Raw genomic sequence first — 23,686 nt, 5'->3', positions numbered from 1 at the left:
ACCTGGTGTCTGGGGTTTGGGAGCAGAGGCTGGAGACCCACCTGTGAAAAGAGATGAAGGATGGAAGGAACAGGCCACGCAGGGCTATGCCTCATTTACATCTGGACCCCAGCCCTGGCATTTGCCTCATGCCCTCTGCTCACAGAATAACACCACTGTCTTTCTTCACAGTCAGGCATTCCTTAGCCGGAAAGCAAACCTTTCGCACAGGGTGTGTGGAAATTCTGTGTTAAAGAAGACAATAACTGGCTCCCACTAATTCAGGATTCAAACAACCCCAGGGCTATACTGACCCCCATTTTTCCTGTGCTGCATAGTTATTGTTGAGCTTTATAGTTTTGTCCTGGAGATGCTGCAAGGCCCTAAGTGCTTCTGGCCCATCAGAATAAGACTCATTTATGTTCAGTCTAGTTTGTATTAAGTGTGTTTTGTGCTGTTCTTATTCCTTTAAAAATGGTAATTCATTCATGAGAAATACGATAACTATTAACCAGACTGCCCTGTTGCTGAGCCATTTTGCATAATTGAACATATATTTTCCCAGGCTCTTCCTTTCCGCCAGGGACCCAGAGACCTGTCTTTACATACCCTCTTCCCGCCCCCATCCCCACCCCAGCAGGCAGGAGACTTCTGGTTTGGTCTTGTTTTCTTCTTGTCTGCTCTAGTGGCAGAGTGCCCCAAGGCTGAGGTTCAGGTTCAGATCTTGGTTGTGACCTTGGTCCAGGTGCTTCTTCCCTTTGAACCAGCTGGCTTCTCCCCCTCTCTCCCCCTCTTAGATTGCCGGGAGAACAAGACAAAATAGTAAGTCCCGATCAGCAGTTCTTGACCTTCCTAGCGCCGTGAGCCTTAACAGTTCCTCACATTGTGGTGACCCCAGCCATAAAATTATTTCCATTGCTACTTCATAACTGCAGCTTTGCTGCTGCTGTGAACCACAATGTAAATATCTGATATTCAGGAGATCTGATATGCAACCCCAAGGGGGTCGTGACCCATAAGTTGAGAATCACTGGTCCAGGGGGCACGGCTTCCTATAGGAGGACTCGGTTGTGGAACCTTTTCCTCTGCACCTGCTGCTACCTCCAGGGAAACCTAAAATGCTGTTTGTTTTAAAAAGAGCAGTAAATCAAGGGCCGTCCTTGGGCTCCTAGTTTGGAATATAGCAGGCCTAGCGAGTGTAGAAACTGTAGAACAGTTACAAGGGCCTGGAGGCAGAGCTGCGTCCCTTCGTGACTCAACTCAGGCCATGGCAGCAGCTCCAGGGACCCAGATGAGGACAGAGCACCAGCAGAGGTGAAGCTATATTGGACAGTACCTTCTGCAGGGGTGTTAGACTGCAGTGTATGTGGTCAGGGCAGTGGGGACAGGAGGGGCTTCTGAGGTGAGGTCTTGTTGGCTGTTAGATGTCACAATCCTCCTCTCTCTGTGGGATAATGCTTCTTCATATCATTGTCCTCCAGAGCTGGGGGCCTGCTGAAGACTCCCAGGAGCTAAGGGCTTTTCCCATTGGTCCGTCCTAAACAGGTCTTGCCAGCATCTGAATCTCCATCCTTTTTTCAGTAGAGGATGCCATGATCAAGGACAGAGTCTTCCAGGCCCAGGGGATCCTGTCAGGAATAACAGTAACTTGTTTGAACGTTTCCTCCTTGGACAAGTTGCAATCAATCTCAAGTCGTCATCTGTGTGGTCTGTGGTCTACCTGCATTGGAGGAAGGGAGCTGGAAACTCAGAATGCCTGGGTTCCTCCCCATGACTCAGTCCCAGCTTCTCAGGGGAAGGAGGGAGGAACATGCAGCTCTTTCTTAGGCTCACAGAACCCTGGTCCCTGCTGCCACCAGCCTCCCTGCCCTGATATTCTCCAAAGCTTTCTGAGTGTGAGCCCCCTGCTCCTTTCTCTGCGTTAAGCATCTCCTGGGTGAGCCCGGGGGTGTTGACCCAGCGCCATTTAGGTTTGGAAGTGCTCAAACAGAGCCTTGGTGGCCCAGAGTAGGAGTATTATTTGGCCTTGACCTTGTTCCTCTCTCTGCAGCCCAACCAGCCACTGGAAGTCCCTAGCCCCTGACCCATCAGATGATGAGCACGATCCTGTGGACAGCACCTCCAGACACCGATTCTCCCACAACGGTTTGAGTGACAGCGACACAGAGGCCAAGCCAACAGAGACCGATGCATAGCCCGGGAATGGCTCACGGCCCTCCCACCCCACAGCCTCTCCCAGGAAATGGAGGGGTACCTCTGCCCCCGCTCGACTGCCGATCTGCATGAAAAACACCGCAGCACTCTGTAAGGGGGACTTTCCAGGCTGTGGGTGTCTGGTAGCTCCACGTGGAAGAGGTGGGGGAAGAGGAGTCTCTGCGAGAACTCCCACTCCCACCTCAGAAATGCCACGCTCTTGGCTCCTACCCTGGACCCTGTGGACCATGTCAGGTGGCCTGGCACTTCATGGAGCCAGCGGTGGACCTCCGTGTCAGCCTGCTGCTCAGGGATGGTGGATAGGTTACCTGCTGGGCCACTCCAATTTGCTAGGCCCACGGGAAAGAGTCAGGAGGGAGCAGCAATGCCTCCCCTCTGCTGGGGTGAGGGCTTTCTCTTCTCAGTGCCTGCTGTCTTTTTACTGTTTAATTTAAATACCCAAACCTCCACGCAGCTGCATCCTTGAGAGTGGGAGGGGCTGCTGTCGCAGCTGGGCCCTGTGGGATGTCTTGGGAATCTCCTCTCCATCTTCACTCCTCCAGAGGTCCTTTCTCATGTACCCTGCAGCCGGGCGGGCGCACTGGTGAGCAGAGCTGGGGCCCTGGCTCTTAAGAGGAAGTGTAGGGAGGCTTGGCAGCCTGGTGCTTCTAGCTTGGGCCTAGCAAACCTTGTTGAGTATTAAGTGCAATGAACAATTATTTAAGAGCTGATCTCGTCCACCTGCACCAGCCCATGGCTTCCAGCACTGCCTTCCTTCTGTCCACAGTGTAGCCAGCTCATTTGGTGCTGAGGACTTGCGGTGGGCACAGTGGGAGGTAGATGTTTGGTCTGTTTACCAGAGTCCTAACCCTTTATCATCTTTCTTCTGCCCGTGTCCCTGTTCCCACACATACCCCAGACACAACAACAGGTGGTCTGGGCATCCCAGCTGCTTCCCATAAAAGTCATTGCACCCACTCTACCAGACTTAGGGGCCCAAGAGCAGTGCCTGGTGCTGGACCTGTCTGCCATCCCCCTTCCCTCCTGCAATTGGTTTGTACTTATCGGACTGTGCTCGCCCTGTGGACTTGATTAAGGAAATAAAAGGCCCCTTCCCTCCTGGCCACATGTGTCACTGCCTCTCCTTGCAGGCTCAGGAGAAATCCAGGGTGACCCCAGGGCAGGGGCAGAGGTGGGATTCTGGTGGGGACATGGAGCCACCTTGGTCTCTGGTGGCCTACTCCCAAGCCAGACCAGTGCCACTTGGGGAGCCTTGGCAGTTGAGCTAGGTGAGGAGATAAGGAAGACAGAGCCCCCGCCCCCCCTTTTATATTGAGGCTAGTGGGGTTTGCAGCCCACTATGTTCTCCCTCTCTTCCACCCTCGCTCCCCCACTTCCTCCCTCCCCAACCCTTTTCAAACGTTTGATTTTAGTCTCTCCAAAGGTGACTTTTTGATCAAAATTTGGCAGCATTTTCTCTGCCCCTCCACCCTTTCTGAGCACAGGAAGCTTGAATACGCTCTGAGTACCACCGTAGATGCCTGCTTGGCCCCTGCCTACACACCTGAGCTAAATCTTATGCTTTGTGGCAGTTATAGGGCAGTCACGCAGATGAGCAAGAAACCAAAGACCCCTCCCCCTCCTCTTCTTCCTCCTCCTCTGAACATTTTTCATGACCAGATACATTTTCTGCAGGAGTTAAGCAGTCTGGGGAGGTACAGGTGGCGGGGGAGGCTCTGCTGATGTCAGCCACCCAGGAAGTCAAGAGAGGGAACCAGATGGAAACATCACCAAAACGAGCTGGGAGAACTATGCGATGGATCCTTCTAGGACAGACCTGCCTGCCCTCCAGCAGAGGCAAGGCAATGAAAGCGAAGTTATATTTGTTTGTTGAAACTGAGTCTCACTGCGCAGCCCCGGCTGACCTCCTATTTCCACTTCTCCTGCCTCAGTCTCCCTAATGCCGGGATTCCAGGTGTGAGCCGACACACCCAATTTGGGGCGAGAGAAAATTTTTGGTACTCACATAATCTGCTCAGCATTTGAGAAAGCTGTCTTGATTAGCTCCTGTGGCCTGGGCACAGTCCTTTCAGACCAGGGATGTCCCAGTAAGGAATCCGACCCTCAGAACATACGCCTTCCCCTACTGCTGTGTGTCAGTTTCCATCGTGAGAAGAGTAAATCACAGTGCCTGTCCTCGGGGAAGGTGAACAGGAGGGCAGAGGAGGTGCTTTGGAGCTCTGAGCCCAGAATGCCTTGGGAAGGGAGACTGAAGGACCCTCGAGACAGTATTTGGAGCTAGGGCATGGGCAGTTAGTGCAGGGACATGCACAGGAAAGGAAGCTTACACAAAGGTCCTGAGTCTGAGTGGGATAAACGGTGCTCATACCCCAGCTGCCTGAGAAACCAGAGGTCACAGCACCACCACTACCACCAGTGCTTCTCGAAGCTTCCACATGACCCTCGGCTAGGGTTGTAGACTCCAGGTTATGAAGGGGGCAATTCCCTCGGTTCCCACTCCCTGAGGCCCAAAAGGCCAACAAAGCATGTCTTCATTTGGGTTACACCTAGAAAACTCCGCAAGTTCCTGAATGCCCGCAGTACCTTATTCCTGAGATGTGTGTGAGTTCACAAAACAAAACCGTAGACCACGTGCCTGTCTCGCAGCCACCCTGTGTCCCCTTCGAACCTCCCTTCTGATTTCCAGCCCTCAGGATTGCTCTGACTCCTGAATAAGAGGCAAGGGCAGGAACCAGAGCCCTTGGCGGACTCCCCATCCTGTCCAGACACCACAACAGCAGCCAGTGACCCCCAAACTGCTCCCTCTGTCCTTGAGTCCTCGTGGCAGGTTATCCCAATTGTCCTTCCCCCATTCCCCGGCCCCCGTGCCTGGTGGCACAGACACTTAGCGATTTGCTCCTTAATTGTCCCCCAGCTAGGCTGCGCAGATGCCGCTCTTTAATCTCTCCTGATAAATGAATCGCGCCGCTCCTTTAATCATATGTTCATATCCAAGCCAATTTGAATCAATTTGGCAGGGAGCATGTTGCAAGAGATGCCATGACTGCTGTTCTCCCCCCAGGGCCTCAGAGCCTCAATGACTTGCAGTCCGCCACTCAGCAAGGGGCCCAGGAGGCCCATCTAGGAAGAGGAGTGCCTACCTAAAAGGTGGGGACTTTTTAAAGTCAGCCACCTCATTTGCTTCTTGCACTGCAAGCAGGCTGTGTGGGAATGGAAGATGAATTCCCAAAGGCCTCAGGAGTGGGAGGGACAGGGGATGAGCTCACAGCCTGCCTTGGTCACTGAATAAAGGGCCACATTATCATGCCTGGGAGAAAGTGCTGTCTTAAATCTAACCCTGATCCCTTCTGTTGCCTTTTCATTTCCTCGGAGCTGGTTCTCAGGAACTTGGAACACCTCATCGCCTCTTACACAGCAACACATGTCAGAGCAGACTATGCTGGTTTGTCCCCGCCCGCTGCTGGCAGCTGCAACTCTCTTCATCTTTCCCGAGGCTATCGTCTTCTTTAAACCCTCTAGCCCAGGGACAGCCCTGTACCACGTTCTGCCTTTGGGGTAGCTGCCTCCTCCCTGCCTCAGTTGGAGTTCAGACGCAATGGCAAAAACAAGCAGGCTACCTACACGGCAACCTTTGGGAAAAGGGGCCGACTCTTCCGGCCTCGGTTTCCTTGTTTGTAAAGTGAGGTGGTGTTGCTGGCAAGAACTTTTGATTCCTAAGTTCAGAGCTCATTGCTGCAGCCACAGCACCCTGAGGTGGCACCCGTGGGGCTGGGAGGCCTGGGTGGCGGGGAAGTTCATGGTCTGGTGGGACTTGGCTTCTATCCAAGCCTCTTTCATCCCCTGTCCTCTTCCCTTCCCCACTCCGCCAGTCCGGCCAGTCCCGCCAGTCCCGGCGGGGGCTCTGTCTTTCCCTGGGAAACCAGGAGAGGGGTTTAGTCAGGTCTCACTTGCAAGTCCACAGCCCTGGCTGTAGAGCTCAGTAGACTGGCACCTGGAGATTCTTCCAGAAGCCACACCTTTTAAAAAGGCAATGTTACCTTTGTCTTGGGTCTCTCTACATAGCTTCAGCTGTCCTGGAACTCAGTATGCAGACTAGGCTGGCCTTGAACTCACAGAGATCTGCCTGTCTCTGCCTCCCAAGTACTTTGGATCTCTCTTTTCCCAGATCGAATCGTAAGAGTGGTCTGGATTGTTCTGTCTTACCATCACGGTCAACATTGACCTTTTAATGAGGCTCAAGGAAGCAGAGGCCTCTGGGAAGTCTCAGGAGTGAGAGGAGCTGAGGCAATGATGGGTGGGGCGGGTGAGCGGAAGGAGTGCTTCCCAGTGGTCACCTGTTTGGTGAGGAGGTAACAATAGCTCCCGTGCACTGACTTTGCCAGGTCCCCAGCTCTTAAACTTGGCTGACATAACCCCTCACAATTCTGTTAAGTGTCATTATCACCTCCCCGCCCCCACAGGTCCCTGAGGTTCAGAGAGGTGATGTCAGCTAAGTCTTCTGCTTGTTTCCAGCAGCTGGCCAGGCATCTGAAAAAGAAAGAGGCAGGAAAGCGAAGCACCACTGTCACAGCCTTCTCAAGCTGCTGTGTGCTTGGTTTTCACCAGGCCAGTCCTGAGGAAGAAAACACTCTTGGCGATTTCAGGATGAAATGCCTACCCCACATTCGTGTTGCTCTTTATGATTTTCCGAGCACCCCCATACGTTATCACATTTGCACCGCACTCCCGCTGTGCCAACAGTATGGATAACGGTTCCACACGGCTCAGAATGCAAATTCTAAGTGATATTCCCTTCATCTAATTTCGTGACGGTAAAACAGAACAATCCAGACCATTCTTGAGATTTGATCTGGGAAGAGAGAGATCCAAAGCAATAGCCGTTTTGGAGCTAACAAGGATGCTATATCTGCTTAGAAGGAATTTTACAGAGAAATTGAGTTTTCCGCAGTGTTTGCTCCTACGATGGGTCATATCCATAAGGAGATTCCAGAAAGGCTGTGTGCTTTGTGATCGAAGCTGGTGGCACAAATCTCCCAGTAGAATACTTATATGTGCAGATAGAATTTGCTTTTGATATCAAAAGTCAGCTATGACAGTTTTATCAAAAAAATTTTTTTAAGGATATTAAGTTTTGACACCGTTCAGGCAAATTATATTTGAGGTGACTTAAGAGTCAAAGAGTTTCCACATTTTAATAAATTTTTATATGTTTTGTGCCACATTTATGATCTGACTAGATTAGGGAAAGAAGCAAATGCATTTGGGGAAGAGAGGGCGCCGGGGGATTTCAAAGTGGGGAAAAAAAAGGAGGTAAGGAAGAAAAGGTTGGCACCCACCGTGAGAAAGATGCAACTGCAGCCTTTGCAACAGTAAGTCTTTGAAAGACAGGTCAGCGACCAGCAGCCCGACAAATAAAATCGTGTGTGATGAAATAGGTCCAATGTTTCATTTAAACCCCGGGGCCTGACATCAGCTGCAGGTTGGCACCTCGCTAGAGGGTGGAGTCTGGTCCCTAGGAACTACCATGTGATGGAGAGCAAGTCATAGAAACCCTGGTGGGTGGCACTCTCTGGAAGGTTTTGTGCCAAGGACGGGTCTTGTGATGTGTCCCTATGGACCTTGGCTCTTATAGGGGGCATCTCTCCCTAGTGGATACATACTTAGCCATCAAGCAGGCATTGGTGATGGGAAGGGAACTTCTGCTCACAAGGACCTTCTGAAATAAACCAAGAGCAGAGAAGCAGCTTGGGGCTGAAGATGTAGCTCCGGGTACAAAACTTGTCTAGCCTGTGCAACACCCTGGGTTCCATCCCCAGAATGGAGGAAGGAAAAGAAAGAGGGTTGGAGAGGAAGGGAGAGACGAATGGTTTTATAGCTGTTAAGAGGTCCTTAACTATTACAAGTACACACGACAACTGGCCACGGTAGGGAATGTTTTATAGCTGTTAAGAGGTCCTTAACTATTACAAGTACACACGACAACTGGCCACGGTAGGGAATGTCTTTATTCCCAACACTCCGGGAGACAGGAACAGATGGGTCTCCCCGAGTTCCAGGCTAGCCTGGTCTATATAACAAATTCCAGGCCCGGAGCATGAAAAGAATAAAGTACACATGAGAATGCAGGACAGTAGCTCTGAGTGGCAAAGAACATGTGTAAGGAAGGCCTCGGGTTCTCTTCCCAAAACACACGTGTGAGGGAGCTGGAAGGGGGCGTGTCTGTAATCCCGGGTACTAGGGCCAGTCTGCAGCACATCAAGCACACACACCCCTTCCCTGCCACTCCCTTCCCTGTGTGGGTTACGGTATCTGTGCTATTAACATGAAATGTGGATGTACAGGTGTGGATGCCAGTGCCAGAGGGGGTCCCTCCACTGTCCTGTGTGTCTGACTGGCCTCCTCTGTATAGATGTCAGGCTGTGCCTTGTGGAGTGGGGGGTGGGGGGGGGGGGGAAGGGGCGGCCTTGTGGGGGGGGGGGGGGAGGGGGGGGCAAATCATGTGGCAAAGCTGCTTAGGCACCGCTTGGCTCCTTGCTCAGGGAATGCCGCCCTTAAAGCAGCAGGCATCTGCTGGCAGGCCTGAGAGCAGAAGCTGGAAAGAGACAGATTGGGGGGTGGAAGAGTGGGGAGAAGAGAATCCAGACCTCACTCTCCTCCCACCAGCCCGGAGTCCTGCAGGTGATGGGGCTGGGTCAGGACATTCCTGTTGATAAAGGGACTGGAGGTGAAGTAGGGGGTCACACGAAGATGTAGAAACACATCCCTGCTCTAAAGAGACATTTCTCACTGGCCCGACTTTGTCCTGGCTGATAGATTTGTACATCTAATGCCTGTTTCCACCTGGGAAGGTTCATCCTCTTAAGGAGAAGGAGAACGTCTTGTTATTAAATCAAGTGACCGGGGAGTTTCTCCAAGGAAGTGAGAAGGTTTGGGTGTAGAAGGGGCCACCTGGGGCTTCAGGCACAGCAGAAGGTCTGGGAAGGACAGTGGGTCCCCCAGGGCCTGAGTGCAATTTTCCATGTCCCGCCCCACCCCCACCCCGGCTCCCCAGTAGAAATCAGCTACAAATCTCAGCTTGTTGGGAACAGATGGCCTTGGCTGACGAATAAGCCACCGCAGGCTGCTCCACCTGTTCTGGAGCTGGAATAATCAGCTCGAGACGAACATCGATGCTGAAATAACTCATGGCAGCGGGTGATGCGCCGGCACGGATTCCAACACTCTCTTAAGCAGACCCCTCCCCCTCGCCCCTCCCCAGCCCTCCCCCTTCGCCAGGCCCCGGAGGCCATCAGAGAAAGTAATGGAGCAGAGATGATTGAGGCCCAAATGGAGCAAGCGAGGCTGGAGGAGGTAGCAGTGCCAGGCAGGGCCGGGTGGAGGGCAGGGCTGTGTCCTGTGACAGGGAGACTCACCCGATCTGGTGAGAAATTGTCTCAGGGGGCCTTCCAGAAGGTGCGAATGACGGGGGCAAGAGGGGCCTGGCAAGGCTGAGGAGACTTCTTCCGGTCCCGGATGGAAGAGACTTAAGGACCTGAGATTTGCTTCTTTAAAGGAGCGCTATGCAAATAGGACCTAGCTAGGAAGTGGCTCCCAGCACACAGCGACAGCACAGAGTGCTTCTTCCCCGCTGGCTGCGGGTGGGTGCATGGCGCCCGCAGTCACTCGGCTTGCTTGCTTGCGGTCAGCTTCCCTTCACCTCCTTGATGAAGTCATCTGGGCTAGTGTGCCCAGCCTGGCCTAGGCAGCTGAGCCCAGGGAAGAGTGGTTGACAGTCAGTGGGGGTCAGGCTTCCTAGGGAGCCGGTGGAGAAAGAGCAATCCTTCAGACAGTGACTTTCTGGTTCACAGAACACAGATAGGGGGTCCAGGGCACCAATTCTCAACCTGTGGGTCACGAGCAAAATTACAGTTATGAAGTAGCAATGAAAATAATTTTATGGCTGGAGTCCACCACAGCATGAGGAACTGTGTTAAAGGGTCTGAGCATTAGGAAGGTTGAGAACCACGGCTCTCAAGGCTGCTGGGCACAAGCAGAAGCCTGATGGGGACTCTGCAGTCTGGTTACAGCTCTGAATGCCAAGTTTCTGTGCCTGTGTTGCCTGAGGCCTCGGACATTAGAGGACAGGTCCCTCCCCTGTTGTGTAGGGTCCTGTGAAACCCTTCTAGAAGCCGGTTCTGTTCTCAGAGGTGTTCTGGGCCCTGTTCTCCTGAGTCCTGGTTCTACTAAGTCATTCCTGCTTGTGAACAAAATGTAAAAAGAGCAATAACGTGGCCCCATGTCACCCTTAGCCACAATGGTGTCCTCAGGGACTGCGCCCCAACCGCTCCCTGCCAGCTGAGGGCAGATCTGAAGATTCATCAGGAGACACTTTTGTATTGACCCTCCCCCGAAAGAAAAGAAAATGGTTCTTAGCTGGGTGGTGGTGGCGCACGCCTTTAATCCTAGCACTTGGGAGGCAGAGGCAGGCGCATCTCTGTGAGTTCGAGGTCAGCCTGGTCTACAAAGAGAGTTCCAGGACAGCCAGAGCTGTTACACAGAGAAACCCTGTCTCAAAAAAAAAAAACCAAAAAAGAAAAGAAGATGGCTCTTAAAAAACACGTAATCACAATACTCTCCTCGTACCCAAAAACTAATCAATAGTTTTTTATTCTCAAAGATTCAGTCAGTATTTAAATTTCCCTAATGCTATTACATACTTTTTATTTTACATATATTTATACATGTGTTTTATATAAAACAGATGTACAAGCTTGTAATCCCGAGTACCCAGGAGACTGAGGCAGGAAAATCACAAGTTCAAGGCTAGCCTAGGCAACTTAGTGAGCCTGTCTCAAAAATAAAAATAAAAAGGGGATAGGGGCCGAGGAGATGGCTCACTGGGTAAAACTCTTGCTTTGTTAGCCTGAGGACCTGGGTTCTGACTCCCCTGAGCCTGTGTAGAAGCTGGACTCGGTGGCACTTCTGCAGTCTCACTGTTGTGACAAGATGGGAGAATCCAGGAGGCTCTCGGGCCAGCTGGCCTGGAGTATTGAGCAGCCATGGCAAGGTGAAAGGTAAAGACAGACACCCGAGGCCTTCTGGTCTCTACACATGGCAAGTTTGCACCCACTTTCACCCACATACATACACAAGCACAAAATGATAAAATAGGAAGAGGTGGGGACAGAGCCCAGTTGTGTCTCATGTCTCATCTGACTGGCGTGTGCAGGACCCTGAATTCAGTCCCCAGTGTTAATAAAAGGGGGAGGGGAGGTTGTTCAAAACAAGATCCAATAAGATTAAAGGACTTTAAAAAAAAATGAAAGACTGTGTTCACAGCCTTCTCTGTCAGGAATTCTGGTTTAACTGGCCTTGGGTGTGGCCCAGCATCATATTGTTTTTCATGTGCAGCCAGGTTCGAACACCCTGTGTTCCCAGCACTTGGAGGTCCCTGCAAGAGCCTCCCATCCAGGCTGTCTCCCTGGCTTCAGCGGGCACACCAGGCGGCTCACACAGCTGCCAGCATGAACATGCTAGCCAAGAGGTGCGCATCTCCTCCAGGCTCCTCTTCTGAGGTGTGCTGGACAGGGTGTTCCTTTGCCTCTAAGTTCACACCACACATGCCTGCTGCCATCTCTTTCTCCCCTATGTGCCCTGTGCTTGTTCTTGTCTTGCAAGGATAACGGATTTTTTTTTTCTTTTACCCTTTTCTGTGCAAATAGCAAAATTCCTGCCTCAGGAAAAGTGAGAACTTCCCCGGGGGCTGTACTCATTTGCTGTTTAAGAGGTGCGTGCAGAGCTGGAGCTGAGTGAGGGCCTCTGGAAGCCTGGCAGCAGGCCTAAGAGAGTAAGGGATCTGAGTAGAATTTGAACCCAGCACATCTCAGGACACCTAAGAAATGACTCTGTCTTAAGAGGTCAGTCTCAGGACCATTGCTGTCTATAGCTGCCCAGTCTCTGCTTGGAGCTGGCCCCGAACTTGCCTTCTTGTGGTTGCTTCTGCACTCCCAATGGGAGCCCTCCACTCTTCTCGCTGATTGGATCCCTTCCTCCCTCCTGTGTCCCCCACTCCATGCCTCACTGGATGTTGGTGAAACAAATCAAGTCTAAAATAATGAGCAATCAGCTACCCTGATGCTCGGGGCAGCCTGGGCAGGGCTGAGGGAAGGGGTAGAGAGCTGAATCATTTATAAAGCTTAATAAAGATGCAGATGAGCGTTGCTGAGGAGGAACCCCAGAGCTGGGTTTATTCATTATTCAAAGTTATGCAAATGCCACTGGGCATGCATGATAGAATCCTGCCCCTTGTCCCTCCCCCCAACCCCATCGGGCTGACAGATCCAACCCTCCTTGTGTATCCCCCTCCTACACCTAGCAATCCATTTCCAGTCATGCTAGGTAGTAGGGATCCTAGCCAGCAGCCTTCCAGAGGGATTACCTCAGGCCCTGGCCTTCAGGTGAGCCTCTCCAGGCCTGAGGCGCAGGGCTTCTCCGTGCCTACCGATACCCACAGAAACATGTTCTAGCATTGCTCACGTCCACGCCTTCAGATCTCACATTTCTGCCTAAGGGGGATAGATTTCTCAAAGTCTAATCTAAATCCCTCTTGCTGCATAGAATGTCCAACACAGAAACAACCAGATTCTCTTCAATCGCTCTCCCCGAGAAGTGAGATGCAGGCATGCCTAGAGTCATTTTCCAGCCTGTGTCTGCAGGCCAGTTCTTCTGTTTGCCTGGCTTTGGCCCCTTGCAGGTTGGATTGACATCCCTTAAGCTCTCAAGCCTGTTCAGGAATACAAAACTTTGTTGAGAGCTGAACCCGGCCTGACCTTCAGATCATTGAGCTCCTAAGGCCTGTCCTCCCTCTGCGCCAATCTTTCCCACTTTCCAACCAAGACCTCATTTGTCAATTTAGTGAGACTGAGGGATGAAGAATTGGGTCAGAGTGGGGAGCGGCATCGATTGCCTCGGCTCCCCTCCTTTTCTGGCCTGGCTCTCCTCCCTCTGCAGCCCGTCTATTTTTAGCCTGCCTCTGTTTTCCGTAGTCTGGTTGGCAACCACTCTGGCCTCTTTCTCTTCATTGCCCTTATCTCTCCCTTGCAGCCTGTGCAGACCCCAGCTGCCCCTCCTGAGGACTCCTACTGCCTCCCAATTGCTTCTGATTTTCTTCCATCTTGAAGATACGCTGGGGCTGCCCAAGAGGAGATGCCTGACCATGCTCTGGCAAAAGGGAGGCAACGAAATGATGCTGTGTTGGGTAAATCCTTCACTATTGTCTTTCAACCCCTTCTGCAGTGACTTTTGCTTCACTGTGATCCCAGACATTTCCCTATGCCACCTCTCCTGTGACCCCATCCAACCACAGCTAAGAAAAGCTCCCTCTGTCCACCCGTGCAGGCTGGGCCGTGGCCTCTGGCTTTGTATGTGCCATGCTCCTGCAGGCTCAGCTTTGGTCTGCAGCTTGCTAGTCTCTCCTTACCTGACCCTGTTTCACCCCATTCTTTGCTACTCTGTTCCCCTACACCCCTTGGCCCCAGGGCTACTGCTCTGCAGCTCTCAGTTGTAGCTTGCACGGGGACTCTCTTGTCTTGTAGAGGCCTAAGACTGCTCAGGCAGGGTTTGGTAGCCTCCCCCACTTGTCCTTTCTCAGGCTCTGCAAGACATTGGTCTCCCCTTTTGGCTGTCACTGAGAAGCTGAATAAGGCTGGATATTTTGGAAGGGGAACCGCAGCTGGCTGGGGGAGGAGGCCAGCACATTGGAGAGACAGAGGAAACAGAAGGCAGGCGGTGGGCCACGGAGCAGGGGGATGTTCCTTAGCCAGCTCTTGCCAGCTTTGTCAGCATGAGAGTTGCTGAGCTCATAGGCAGGATGCTGGCCCTTCTCAGCATCTGGTCTCTCTGCCCCACCACTCCCTATGTTATACTACAATGCAGTCCCTTGCTTTGTGGCTCATTCCTTTTCAGACAGAACCACGCTGGCCTTGAGGTCATCCTTCTATAGCTGAGCATGACCTTGAACTTCTGGTCCTCCTGCCTCCAGTGTCTAAGTGCTCAGGTTACAGGTGAGCACCACTCCTGGTTTATGCACTGATGGGATCTGAACCTGGGGCTGCATGTACACTAGGCAGATACCCTACCAAATAAGCCACGTCCCCTCAGCCTTTCCTGCCATTCTCTAATAGACATCCAGCACATGGCTCACCCTTACTGACCCACTCCTCGGTAAGACTGCTGGTGACCAGCATGGAACGGCTCAGCATCTGCCAGACTTTCTTGTCCTTCCTTAGTCCCCCAAAACATTATGCGTTATAATTTACATGGGTTATAATTTACAGGTATACTCTACTCTGAGCTTGGAGGTCAAACTGGTCTTTTGAACGAGTTCCAGGAAAGCCAGGCCTCACAGAGAAACGCTGTCTCAAAATTTTTTTTCTTTTAAAATTTACATACATGCATAGCTTCCATGTCTTCTCACTGCCACCATGAGCTCCATAAGAGTAAGAATTTTTAACCAGGCAGTGGTGGCACATGCCTTTAATCCCAGCACTTGGGAGGCAGAAACTGGACTGGCCTACAGAGCTAGTTCCAGGACAGGCTCAAAACAAAGCTACACAGAGAAGTCCTGTCTCAAAAAAACAAAAAAACAAAAAAAAAAAGGAATATGAATTTTTAAAAATCATGATAGAACACATATAACATCGTCTTAGCTATTTTAGGTGCATAGTTAGCTCAGTGACATTAAACACTTTCACACTGCTGTGTGACCAACTTCCAGAACTTTTTTCATCCTCCAGAACTGAGGCTCTGGATCCATAAAGGAAGCACAATTTCCTCTTTCTCCGCTCAGTCCCTGGCAAGACACATCCTCTCTGTCCCTCTGCGAATCTCACCGCTGGACTCACACAGGCGGATCCGCGCCGCATCGGCCCTTCTGTCCCTTCTCTCATTTCACTTAACATGTCCCCATTTCAGCCACCAAGGGGTACATGTCAGGGTTCTCTTCCTTTGCAAGAGTCAGCACTGCCCCATGACCTGTACAGACTACATTTTGTTTGTCCATTCACGGGTTAATGGACATCTGGGCTGCTTCTGCCTCTTGGCCATTGCGAACAAATGATGCTATAATCGTGGGTGTATAAATATTCTTTTGAGACCCTGCTTTCAAATCTTTAGAAGATATCCCCAGAAGTGGAACTGCCAGATCATAGGCTACTTCTCTTTCCTGCTGGCTAGGTTTAGGTTAACTTGACACAAGCTAGAGTCATTTGGGAAGAACTTTCAACGGAGAAAATGCCTCCATAAGATCAGACCGCAGGCAAGCCTGCAGGGTATTTTCTTAATTAGTGATTGATGGGGGAGGGCCCAACCCATTGTGGTGGGGCCACACCTGGGCTGGTGGGCCTGGGTGCTCTAAGAAAGCAAACTAAGCAAGCCAGGAGAGCTAGTCAGTAAGCAGGACCCCTCCAGGGCCTCTGCAGCAGCTCAGGACTTCAGGTTCCTGCCATTTGAGTTCCTGCCCTCACATCCTTGAGCCATGGAGTGTGACCTGAGAGTTGTGAGCTGAAATACACCCTTTCCTCCCCCGAGTTGTTTGTGGTCATGGTGCTGACCACAGCAACAGAGACCCTAACTAACTAAGACAAGCCCGCTCTGCTGATTTACAACAGGGATTTCCACCTGTATATTTACTGATTGTCTTGGTTGCTTTTCCTGTTTCGGTGACAAATATCCTGGAATAAAAGCAATTTAGGGAAGAAAGGGATTTATTTGGCTTTTACTTCCAGATTAAAACCCATTATTGAGGGAAGTCAAGGCAGAAACCTAAAAATATCACATCTGTAGTCAAGAACAGAGAGAGGATAAACACATGTATCCTTGCTTACCTGCCCGTACTCAGCTAGCCTTCCCACCCTTACAGAGTGTGGAGGCCTCTGCCTAGGGAATGGTGGTAGCCACAGTGGGCTGGGTCTTCCCATGTCAGTAATCAAGACAATCCTTCACAGACCTGCCCACAGGTCAGTCTAGGGAACTCCTCCTTAAGAGTCTCTTCCCCGATGATTCTGGATTGAGCAGACAGCTAAAACTAACCAGCACACTGAGGCGGCTGCAAAGTACCTGACACATACTAGACACTAAATCAGTATTTATGCATCAAATGAGTAAGTGATAATAAAATTCGATCCTTACACACCCCTGTGTAGTTGCCATTACAGAGACTGAGTTCCTGAGAACCACCTGAAATGGCTCCCAAAGCAGACTTGGCACAGGGCTGACAGGATGAGCTGGCTCTGGAACTCACTGGAGAAATGAATCAGCTAACGCATATGTCTGGGCCTTTAAGGACTAGGCTAAGTAGAGTGATTTTACTGGAGGTGTATTTTTTTTGTGAATATTTCATTCCTATCGTTCACTTTCCCTGTCATTTCCTCCTGTCATACCCGCCCCTCGTTTTCCCAGCTTCGCTCTCCCCAGAACATGTAAGAGCGTGTTCTCCAGGGTGGAACTGGCCCTCTCTGGGGGTCCCCTGCCCCCCTGGCTTTTGGGTACTGTCTAAGCACATCAAGCTTGCATGCATCCCTGTTCACACCCCTCACCCTTCCACCCACCCAGGGGTAGTTACAAGCCCCATTCTCTTCCAAAGCAATTAGTGCAAGGAGGCCAGCCGCCTCGGTGCTAATGCTGTTTCATTAAGTGGGAGCAATCCTAATGATAATAAAATGGCACATTTAACATTCAAACATTGAACGGGGTTTCTAAGCGAGTGTGTCTCTGGCTTTCTTTCCGGTATAACAGTTCCGTCTTCATAAGGACCTGACAATACACCTTAATGAGAGAGTGGGGAGCCGAGCATCTTTACAGATCTGGGGAGAAGATGAGGATCAGACAAAGGAGCAGACGAGAAGGACACAGGGCATTGACGGATCGGAGACTCCGTGGATTCCTGGGGGTAACGGGCTCTGTGGCACTAATAGATCGTTAGAGCCGATAAATGCAGCGCTACATAGAAAATAAAGGCTTCCTCAGACATTGTGCAATGCAGTTTATTTTTTCAGCAACATTTTCTTTCTGGCAAATATTCATTTATTAGAGCATGCTCAAGTTCATCCAACGTCCCAGCAAAGAGAAATTTAAGGAGCCCCTTAGCGTACTGAGCCCATCTCGGTAAGCTCCTTGCTGGTCTGTGATGGTGAGTCTCTGGCTGATTTTCTGAGGATGGGAAGGGAGGATGACTGTGAAAAGAGGGTCAATCATTTGGTGTTTACAGAAGCAGACGGAACGGAAACATGGCAAGGCCACTTCCTTCTCCCAGAAGTCATCCCCATGAGGGCTGTCCCCCCGCGGGAGAGAGTCAGCTGGGGTCAAAGGTGGGCTTTGCTCAATGTAGAGAAGCGGCTTATCCGAAACGGTGCCAGGTCATAAGATGGTGGTAATTTCATGCTTAGCTCATAGAGGATCTTGCCCACAACGGGGGCCAACTTGAATCCGTGCCCTGAGAGAAGAATGTATCGCTTACCTTTAAGTACAGACTATGGCTCGAGAGAAGGTCCCCCCAAACCCAGACAGCGCCACCTCTCCTCTTAGTCTCATCCCAAAGAAATTGTCTCCTGCCACAAGTACCCCGTTTTTGGACTGTCCGCCCTCCCTATACACCCAGTGTCCAGACTTCAGTTAAGTATGCACGATCCCCTTTTGTCTGGTACTTCAATAGGTCTGTTTGCAGCCTCCCCACTTCCCCATCCTCAAGCTCACCAGAGAATCCAGCACCGATGACAATGTTGCCATACTTCGGGTGACAATCAAGAATGAAGTGCTTATCAGGCGTGTTCTAGAAAGAAAGTCATACCTGTGTCCTCTGAGGACAGGAGAGGTAGGAGCTACAGACTCTGGCAGGAACTGGCCTGGGACTCTTTCAAGAGAGAACTGGATGGGGCTGAGGTCTGCCCTGCTTGTCCCCCCCCCCCCCAGACATGCTGGTTCTTACTGAACAGCTGTCCCTCTCCTACTGTGTCATGGACACAGGAGGTAGTCATCTTCGTGAACTAACTTTAGCCAAGATGCCTCGGGCCCGATAGCATCTGTCTCTTCTCTTTGTCCCCAAGGCCTGCTCAACTGGGAACATCTTGCCAAGAACTGCTTTAGCGCTCTTCTGGGAAATACAGGGAGGGACTGCCAGGCGAGAGCCTCGCCGCCTAATAAAAAGGAATATGAATGATCTCTAACAGGTCCCTCACTTATCGAGGCGAACCAATCCACAGGAATAGGATGACTAGTTTGAGGTCACATACTGGGTCAGAGGTCAGATGGAGTAGGGTCTGTCTGCCCCCTCTCCTCCGCTACTCTGCACCTCGGAACAGCCTGCTTACCGTGTACATACAGCGCTCCATGATGTCTGGCTCGGGTTGGAGGCCTGGCATGTGCTCTCTGACAAAGTGGCATAGAATCTGAACGTCTTGGATGTCTGAGGAGGTTGTGGGGCAGTCCCGCTCCTCTGGGTCCACACTGTCACCATGGTGATAGCCGATCTACAACCCCATTAGAATAGCATGGTCTGCAAAGCTGACCTTCTAAACATAGCAGCCAGTGAGGGATGTGTTTGGATGCAGAGTGACTCCACCCATCACCCCGGTCCCCAGACCTGGCAGGTGCTATGTGTTAGCACCTGGAGTTGCCTAGTGCTCATCCCCAGCCCCGTCTTTTATTTATAAGGACAAGGCAGGCACCCTAGACCTCAGGGTGGGGATAGGATTATAATATTATGCTGTGGATGACCATTAGTGAAGCAGACACCAGGAGGGTCCTAAAGAGGTATGTTAGAATATGAATTAAATATGAATGCCCAGAATTGCATGGGCACCCAGGAGCACAGTGGCCTTCTTAGCCTTTTTGCTTACCTTCATCAGCCCTGGGTACTCTGATGCTGGAAGTCCATAGATGTGGTGGGGAGCCTGGCCCAGACTCAGAATACATGGGAAAGCCTGTGATACACTGTAGCTCCCAGAGACCTTCTCTCGCCAGTAATACACATTGATCCTAAGGGTCTTGGTGTGGGAGATGAAGAGGGAAACCATGAAGCTCTACCGACGACAACAGCAGACTCTGGTAGGGTCCTGTGGCCCTTTCCCATCCAACCTGCTTGACCTAATTCTGGTGTCAAGGACTTATGATCTATATGCTATTGTACAAAGGTCTCTAAATCCATCTTGTCCCTATTCTTACTTTTCTTCCGCAGCAGCACCCCGGCCCTCCTTAACCATATTTTCAGGAGTGTTTACTCTAAGTCTGGCCATCTCCTGGAGGCTCTAGACATGCCAGATAAATCAGTTGACAATAACCTTTTGAGGTAGCTGTTATTTCCCATGCTGGTAAACCTGACGCTTAAAGAACTCAGCAAACTTGCCCAGTGATGACTACTAGGAAGTAGAAGGTCCAAGGCTAAGTCAAGTCTGGCTGGCTCCAAGGTTTCTTTTCTTAGCTATGACTCTCAGGCCTCCAGTTTGCCCTACCTGGAGAGGCAACTCAATTCCCAGGGGACGGAGAACTCGGTTGGTCCAAGGACCAGCAGTGATGACCAAGGTGTTGGCTTGATAGCTTCTCAAGGCGGTTTTCACTGTGACAGGTAGACCAGGTGTTATCTCTACCACCTTCTCTCCGTCACACACCGTGCCTCCGAGCTGGCGAATTACATGCTGAAAGGACAGGCCCGTGAAAGACGAATTAATTTGTTGTGTATGTGATTCACCCTGGGAGACCAAGAGTCCCCTACTTAGGGTGGACAAGATTTCAGAATCTTCGGATGGATGGTGGTGGTGCACGTCTTTAATCCCAGCGCTAGGGAGGCAGAGGCAGGCGGATCTCTGTGAGTTCGAGGTCAGCCTGGTCTACAGAGTGAGTTCCAGCAGTCAGGGTGGTTATACAGAGAAACCCTGATGAGAGGGGGAGAGAGAGAGAGAGAGCCCTGCCTTAGGACCAAAGCGAACAAGGCAAAACCTTCCTATTGACTTCACCAGGGGCTGCCTGTGGGGGCCAGGATGCCCAGAGAAGGGACCTGTATTCCCCCTGGGACTGCACAGCCTTACCTGGAGGGCTCTGAGGGCCTTGTCTGCATAGAGAACACCTCCGGTCTTGTCCAAGAGCCCCACTTCTCCCCCGGTGAACCGAATGTTTGGGAAACGTTGCTTTAAATCCGCTGATGAAAGACACTCATGCTCGATCCCCTGCCTGGACAGAGTGGCCTGGATTGTTTTCAATTCTGGATTCTCCTTCATTCCCAGCAACAAGAGCTCAGTCTGCCTGTTTCGAAAAGAAAAGGTCAGCTGGGTGAAGGGATTTGTCATGGCCCTGGTCACCTATCCTCATTCCTCAGTAAGGTACCCGTGTCTACATCATCACAGCTTGGCTGACATTCGGAGCACAGGAGAAGCATCTAGACTCTGCAGCTGTTTCCAGACCGTTCCCAAGTCCTCCCTGACACTCACTGTTGTTTCGCTTGTCCCTCTCCCCTGCTCTTGACAGCAGAGGTCCTAAGTTCCCATGATCTTTACAACCCCTCGGAAATGCCAAATGAACTAGCAGGTGTCCACTCAAATGCAGTTTCTTGCCCGTCCTCCTGTTTCCTCTTTGCGGAGCCCTCTGTGCTATCCATTGCCCTTTCCTTTTCCATTTTTTTCTTCCCTTCCCCCTTTCATTATTTTTCAAAGATTTATTTTATTATGAATTTTTAAAATTTTGTAGGTATGCATGCACGTGAGTATAAGGGCCCACAGATGTTAGAGGTGTCTGAGCCCCCCAGGAGCTGGGGTTCCAGGCAACTGTGAAACTTCCTGACATGGTGCTGGGACAGAACCCAGGTCCTTTGGAACCCAACCATCTCTCTAGCTCCCCCTCCCACCCCACCCTCACCCTGGTCTGTGTTCTTAGCATGTACTGCTTTGTCCTTCTGCATTTGTGGGCTTCATTGTTCCTTCTCTGTCCGTGGTTTAAGGAGGTCTGGTTCTGCTTCTAATCCAGGTGTCACCTTGATGTGACCTTGACCAGTGACTCACTACTCCGAGTCCCAAACTCTTCCTTTGAAATCCAGGACATTGAATGGAAGTGATACTGGCTGTTTTGTGACTGCGTGATGGCTGGGGTTGCCCTCAACATTCAAGGGCTGCCAAGCCTGCAGCGCCCCAGAAGATCACCCCAGACCTGCGGCTCTTTCGCCAACAGCAATCTCAGAGACTCTCTGGTTTTGAATCTCTCGACAGGCTTCTCCTGCCCTTCTCACTCTGTGAAGGAGACAGCCAGTTCCCTTTGATGCTTCCTGACTCTCTGCCACAGAAACCAGAAGTCCTTTCGGTGGGGGAGCTATCTAAACAATGGAAAGGTGCCTCTGCCCCTCGGGACTGCTCCAGTGTTCCCTCTCGGCTTCAGCAACCCCACAGCACAGCGGCAGCCAGCCACATCCCCCAGGTACTGCCTATAAAGCTCGTAATAGCCTATAATGGAGTCTCATGGATATTACATGCTTCCAAATCCCACATTATCTGGTTGTGGGGATTAAAGCGGAGACTGGGAGGGGGTAGGGATGCAGTGGGCCTGGGGGCCGGTGTCAGTACACAGAGCCGCGCAGCGCGCCCAATCCATTCGCCATGGCCCCCGCCTACCCAGCATTGGTGGTGAGATAGCGACGCCGACTCTGCTTCTTCAAAACTCAGCTTAGGCAGGATGAGACAGAAACCCCAGCCAGGAGCCAGTCTCTTTTCCGTAGCCTCCCAAACGAACTTCAGAATAATTCTTAGGTTATGAAAACTTGCCTAGTCAACATATTGGTCAACAAGATAATTAAGAAGCCACCCCAAAGGCTGGGAGTGAGGATGGGGGTGTGGCTTAGTGGGGAGTATTTGCCTAGCATTCACAAGTCCCTGGGTCCCATCCCAGCATCTCCAAAAAAATAAAAGTACCCGGTGTCTTGTAGTTAGGTTACGATGCTGGGGATGGAACTCAGGGATTCCTGCACACTAGGGAAATACCTCACCAAGCCACACCCCCTGTCTCAGATGTGTGTTTTGGTTGGTTTGAGAAAGGGACTGACTGTGTATCCTGGTCTAGTCTCAGCCTCGAGTTCTTCCTGCCATGTCTCCCACATGTTGAACTTCAAGCATGTACCACTAGGCCTAGCCAGGTGTTCTAGAACCTTTTTAGCTAACAGACTCCAGGCGAGTAGACTTGTGGGAAAGATGCCGCTTGCAGCTCACCTACGCAGATATAATGTCTGCTCTCTGGTCCAGAAACCCCACAGAGTGACTCTTTAACCCTGCCTGGAATATGGCAGCCTTGGTCTCTCCTGTACTCTTCCCTTCTGCCATCTTGCCTTCTTTCCTTGAGCCAGAACTCCGTTTACAGAGACATGTTGTATGGGGAAAAGGAACTTGTGCCAAGACAACGGGCATATCTGTCGACTTATGAAATGCTGAGTGATGTTCTAATTCCCAAGCCGTCCTCTGGTGGATGAAGCCAGAGCTCCCCAACCCCGGGAGTAATCAGTGAGCTGATTCTGCGGTGGATGTAATTGTGCCGATTGTAATCATTTTGCTCCAGCTCTCTGCCCCTGTGGCATTTATTTCTTAGCCCAGATATTGATCTAACAGTGGGAAATTTTCCATCTGAATCTGTGATGCTAGACCCTCCCCAAGTCTGAAGATGTGTTTGGGAAATTCTCATTTTCCGTGGATCACAGCTGAGCTATTTGGCCTGAGGGAAACCGTGCACTGTTGGAGAAATGCCTTGGATTGGAGAGAGATTTCTGACCATTATGAGCAAATCAGAAATAAATGTAAAACACTGCCTGGAAATGCTAAGGCCTGTCATTATGGGAGACAGGTGAGAGGCTCCTATGGGAAATACTCAGCGCATTGGAAATCAGTCAATCAAAACCAGGATCGGAGACCGGGCCTTTCCCCAAGTATGAAGACAGATGACTCCACAGGCAGATTGAAAATCATTTAAGTGCTGATTTCCTTAATGGCTTTTCCTAGATCCCAATAAATAGTCTACCCATTCTGCATCAATTTCTTATACCTGTGCTTGGGGATCCCCCACCTCTCCCCCCCTTCTCTCTCTCTCTTTCTCAGACACAAGCTACAAAGTTGGAGAAGAAAAATGAAAGAGACAAAGGCCTTCACATAAACGGGGTTGGGACTAAGAAATGAATAGTTAAGGCTAGTCTAGAAAGAAGGGTCTAAAATCCTAGGGTTACCAGGGAACCCTAGCAAGTTTGCAGCCCATCTCCCAGAATGCCCATCACCTGACTCCGGAGCCCTTGGTATGAACAATACCTTCCATGTCGCCCACTTTGCCCCAACACAGAGAAGAGGCCATTGAAGAGCCCTCTGGAGGGCCAAGTTGATACCTCTGTGGCCCACATACGATGGGGAGCTAGTGATCAATGAATGGCCAATAAAATAGGGCAAGGGAGCAGGGCGGTGGTGGCGCACGCCTTTAATCCCAGCACTTGGGAGGCAGAGGCAGGCGG

General features: G+C 51.1%; 2 protein-coding genes across 15 annotated transcripts in view; one reads left to right on the top strand and one right to left on the bottom strand.

Moving 5' to 3' along the window:
• Myo18a (myosin XVIIIA) overlaps nucleotides 1–3,296 on the top strand; it is a 97,993-nt gene extending 94,697 nt beyond the window's left edge. For all 13 annotated transcript variants that reach the window (XM_026780292.1, XM_026780290.1, XM_005349487.3 and 10 more), the window contains one exon: nucleotides 2,030–3,296. Coding sequence is in view for 6 of the 13 variants with exons in the window: in XM_005349487.3 (XP_005349544.1) it covers nucleotides 2,030–2,174 (145 nt within the window). In the remaining 7 variants the exon portion in view is untranslated. The remainder of the gene's footprint in view (nucleotides 1–2,029) is intronic.
• A 13,901-nt stretch (nucleotides 3,297–17,197) lies between these two features.
• Nucleotides 17,198–23,686, bottom strand: part of Pipox (pipecolic acid and sarcosine oxidase) — a 39,284-nt gene continuing 32,795 nt past the window's right edge. For both annotated transcript variants that reach the window (XM_013347468.2, XM_005349485.2), the window contains exons 3-8: nucleotides 20,250–20,463; nucleotides 19,677–19,859; nucleotides 19,065–19,211; nucleotides 18,537–18,695; nucleotides 17,923–17,998; nucleotides 17,198–17,662 (exon numbers count right to left, since the gene is read on the bottom strand). In XM_013347468.2, the coding sequence (XP_013202922.1) occupies nucleotides 17,532–17,662; nucleotides 17,923–17,998; nucleotides 18,537–18,695; nucleotides 19,065–19,211; nucleotides 19,677–19,859; nucleotides 20,250–20,463 (910 nt within the window). In that variant the 3' untranslated portion in view covers nucleotides 17,198–17,531. The remainder of the gene's footprint in view (nucleotides 17,663–17,922; nucleotides 17,999–18,536; nucleotides 18,696–19,064; nucleotides 19,212–19,676; nucleotides 19,860–20,249; nucleotides 20,464–23,686) is intronic.

This window comes from Microtus ochrogaster, chromosome 7, assembly GCF_000317375.1.
Source record: "Microtus ochrogaster isolate Prairie Vole_2 chromosome 7, MicOch1.0, whole genome shotgun sequence".
In the NCBI taxonomy this organism is placed as follows: Eukaryota; Metazoa; Chordata; class Mammalia; order Rodentia; family Cricetidae; genus Microtus; species Microtus ochrogaster.
The sequence above is the reverse complement of the archived record's forward strand: the minus strand, read 5'-3'. Positions and strand labels throughout refer to the sequence as shown.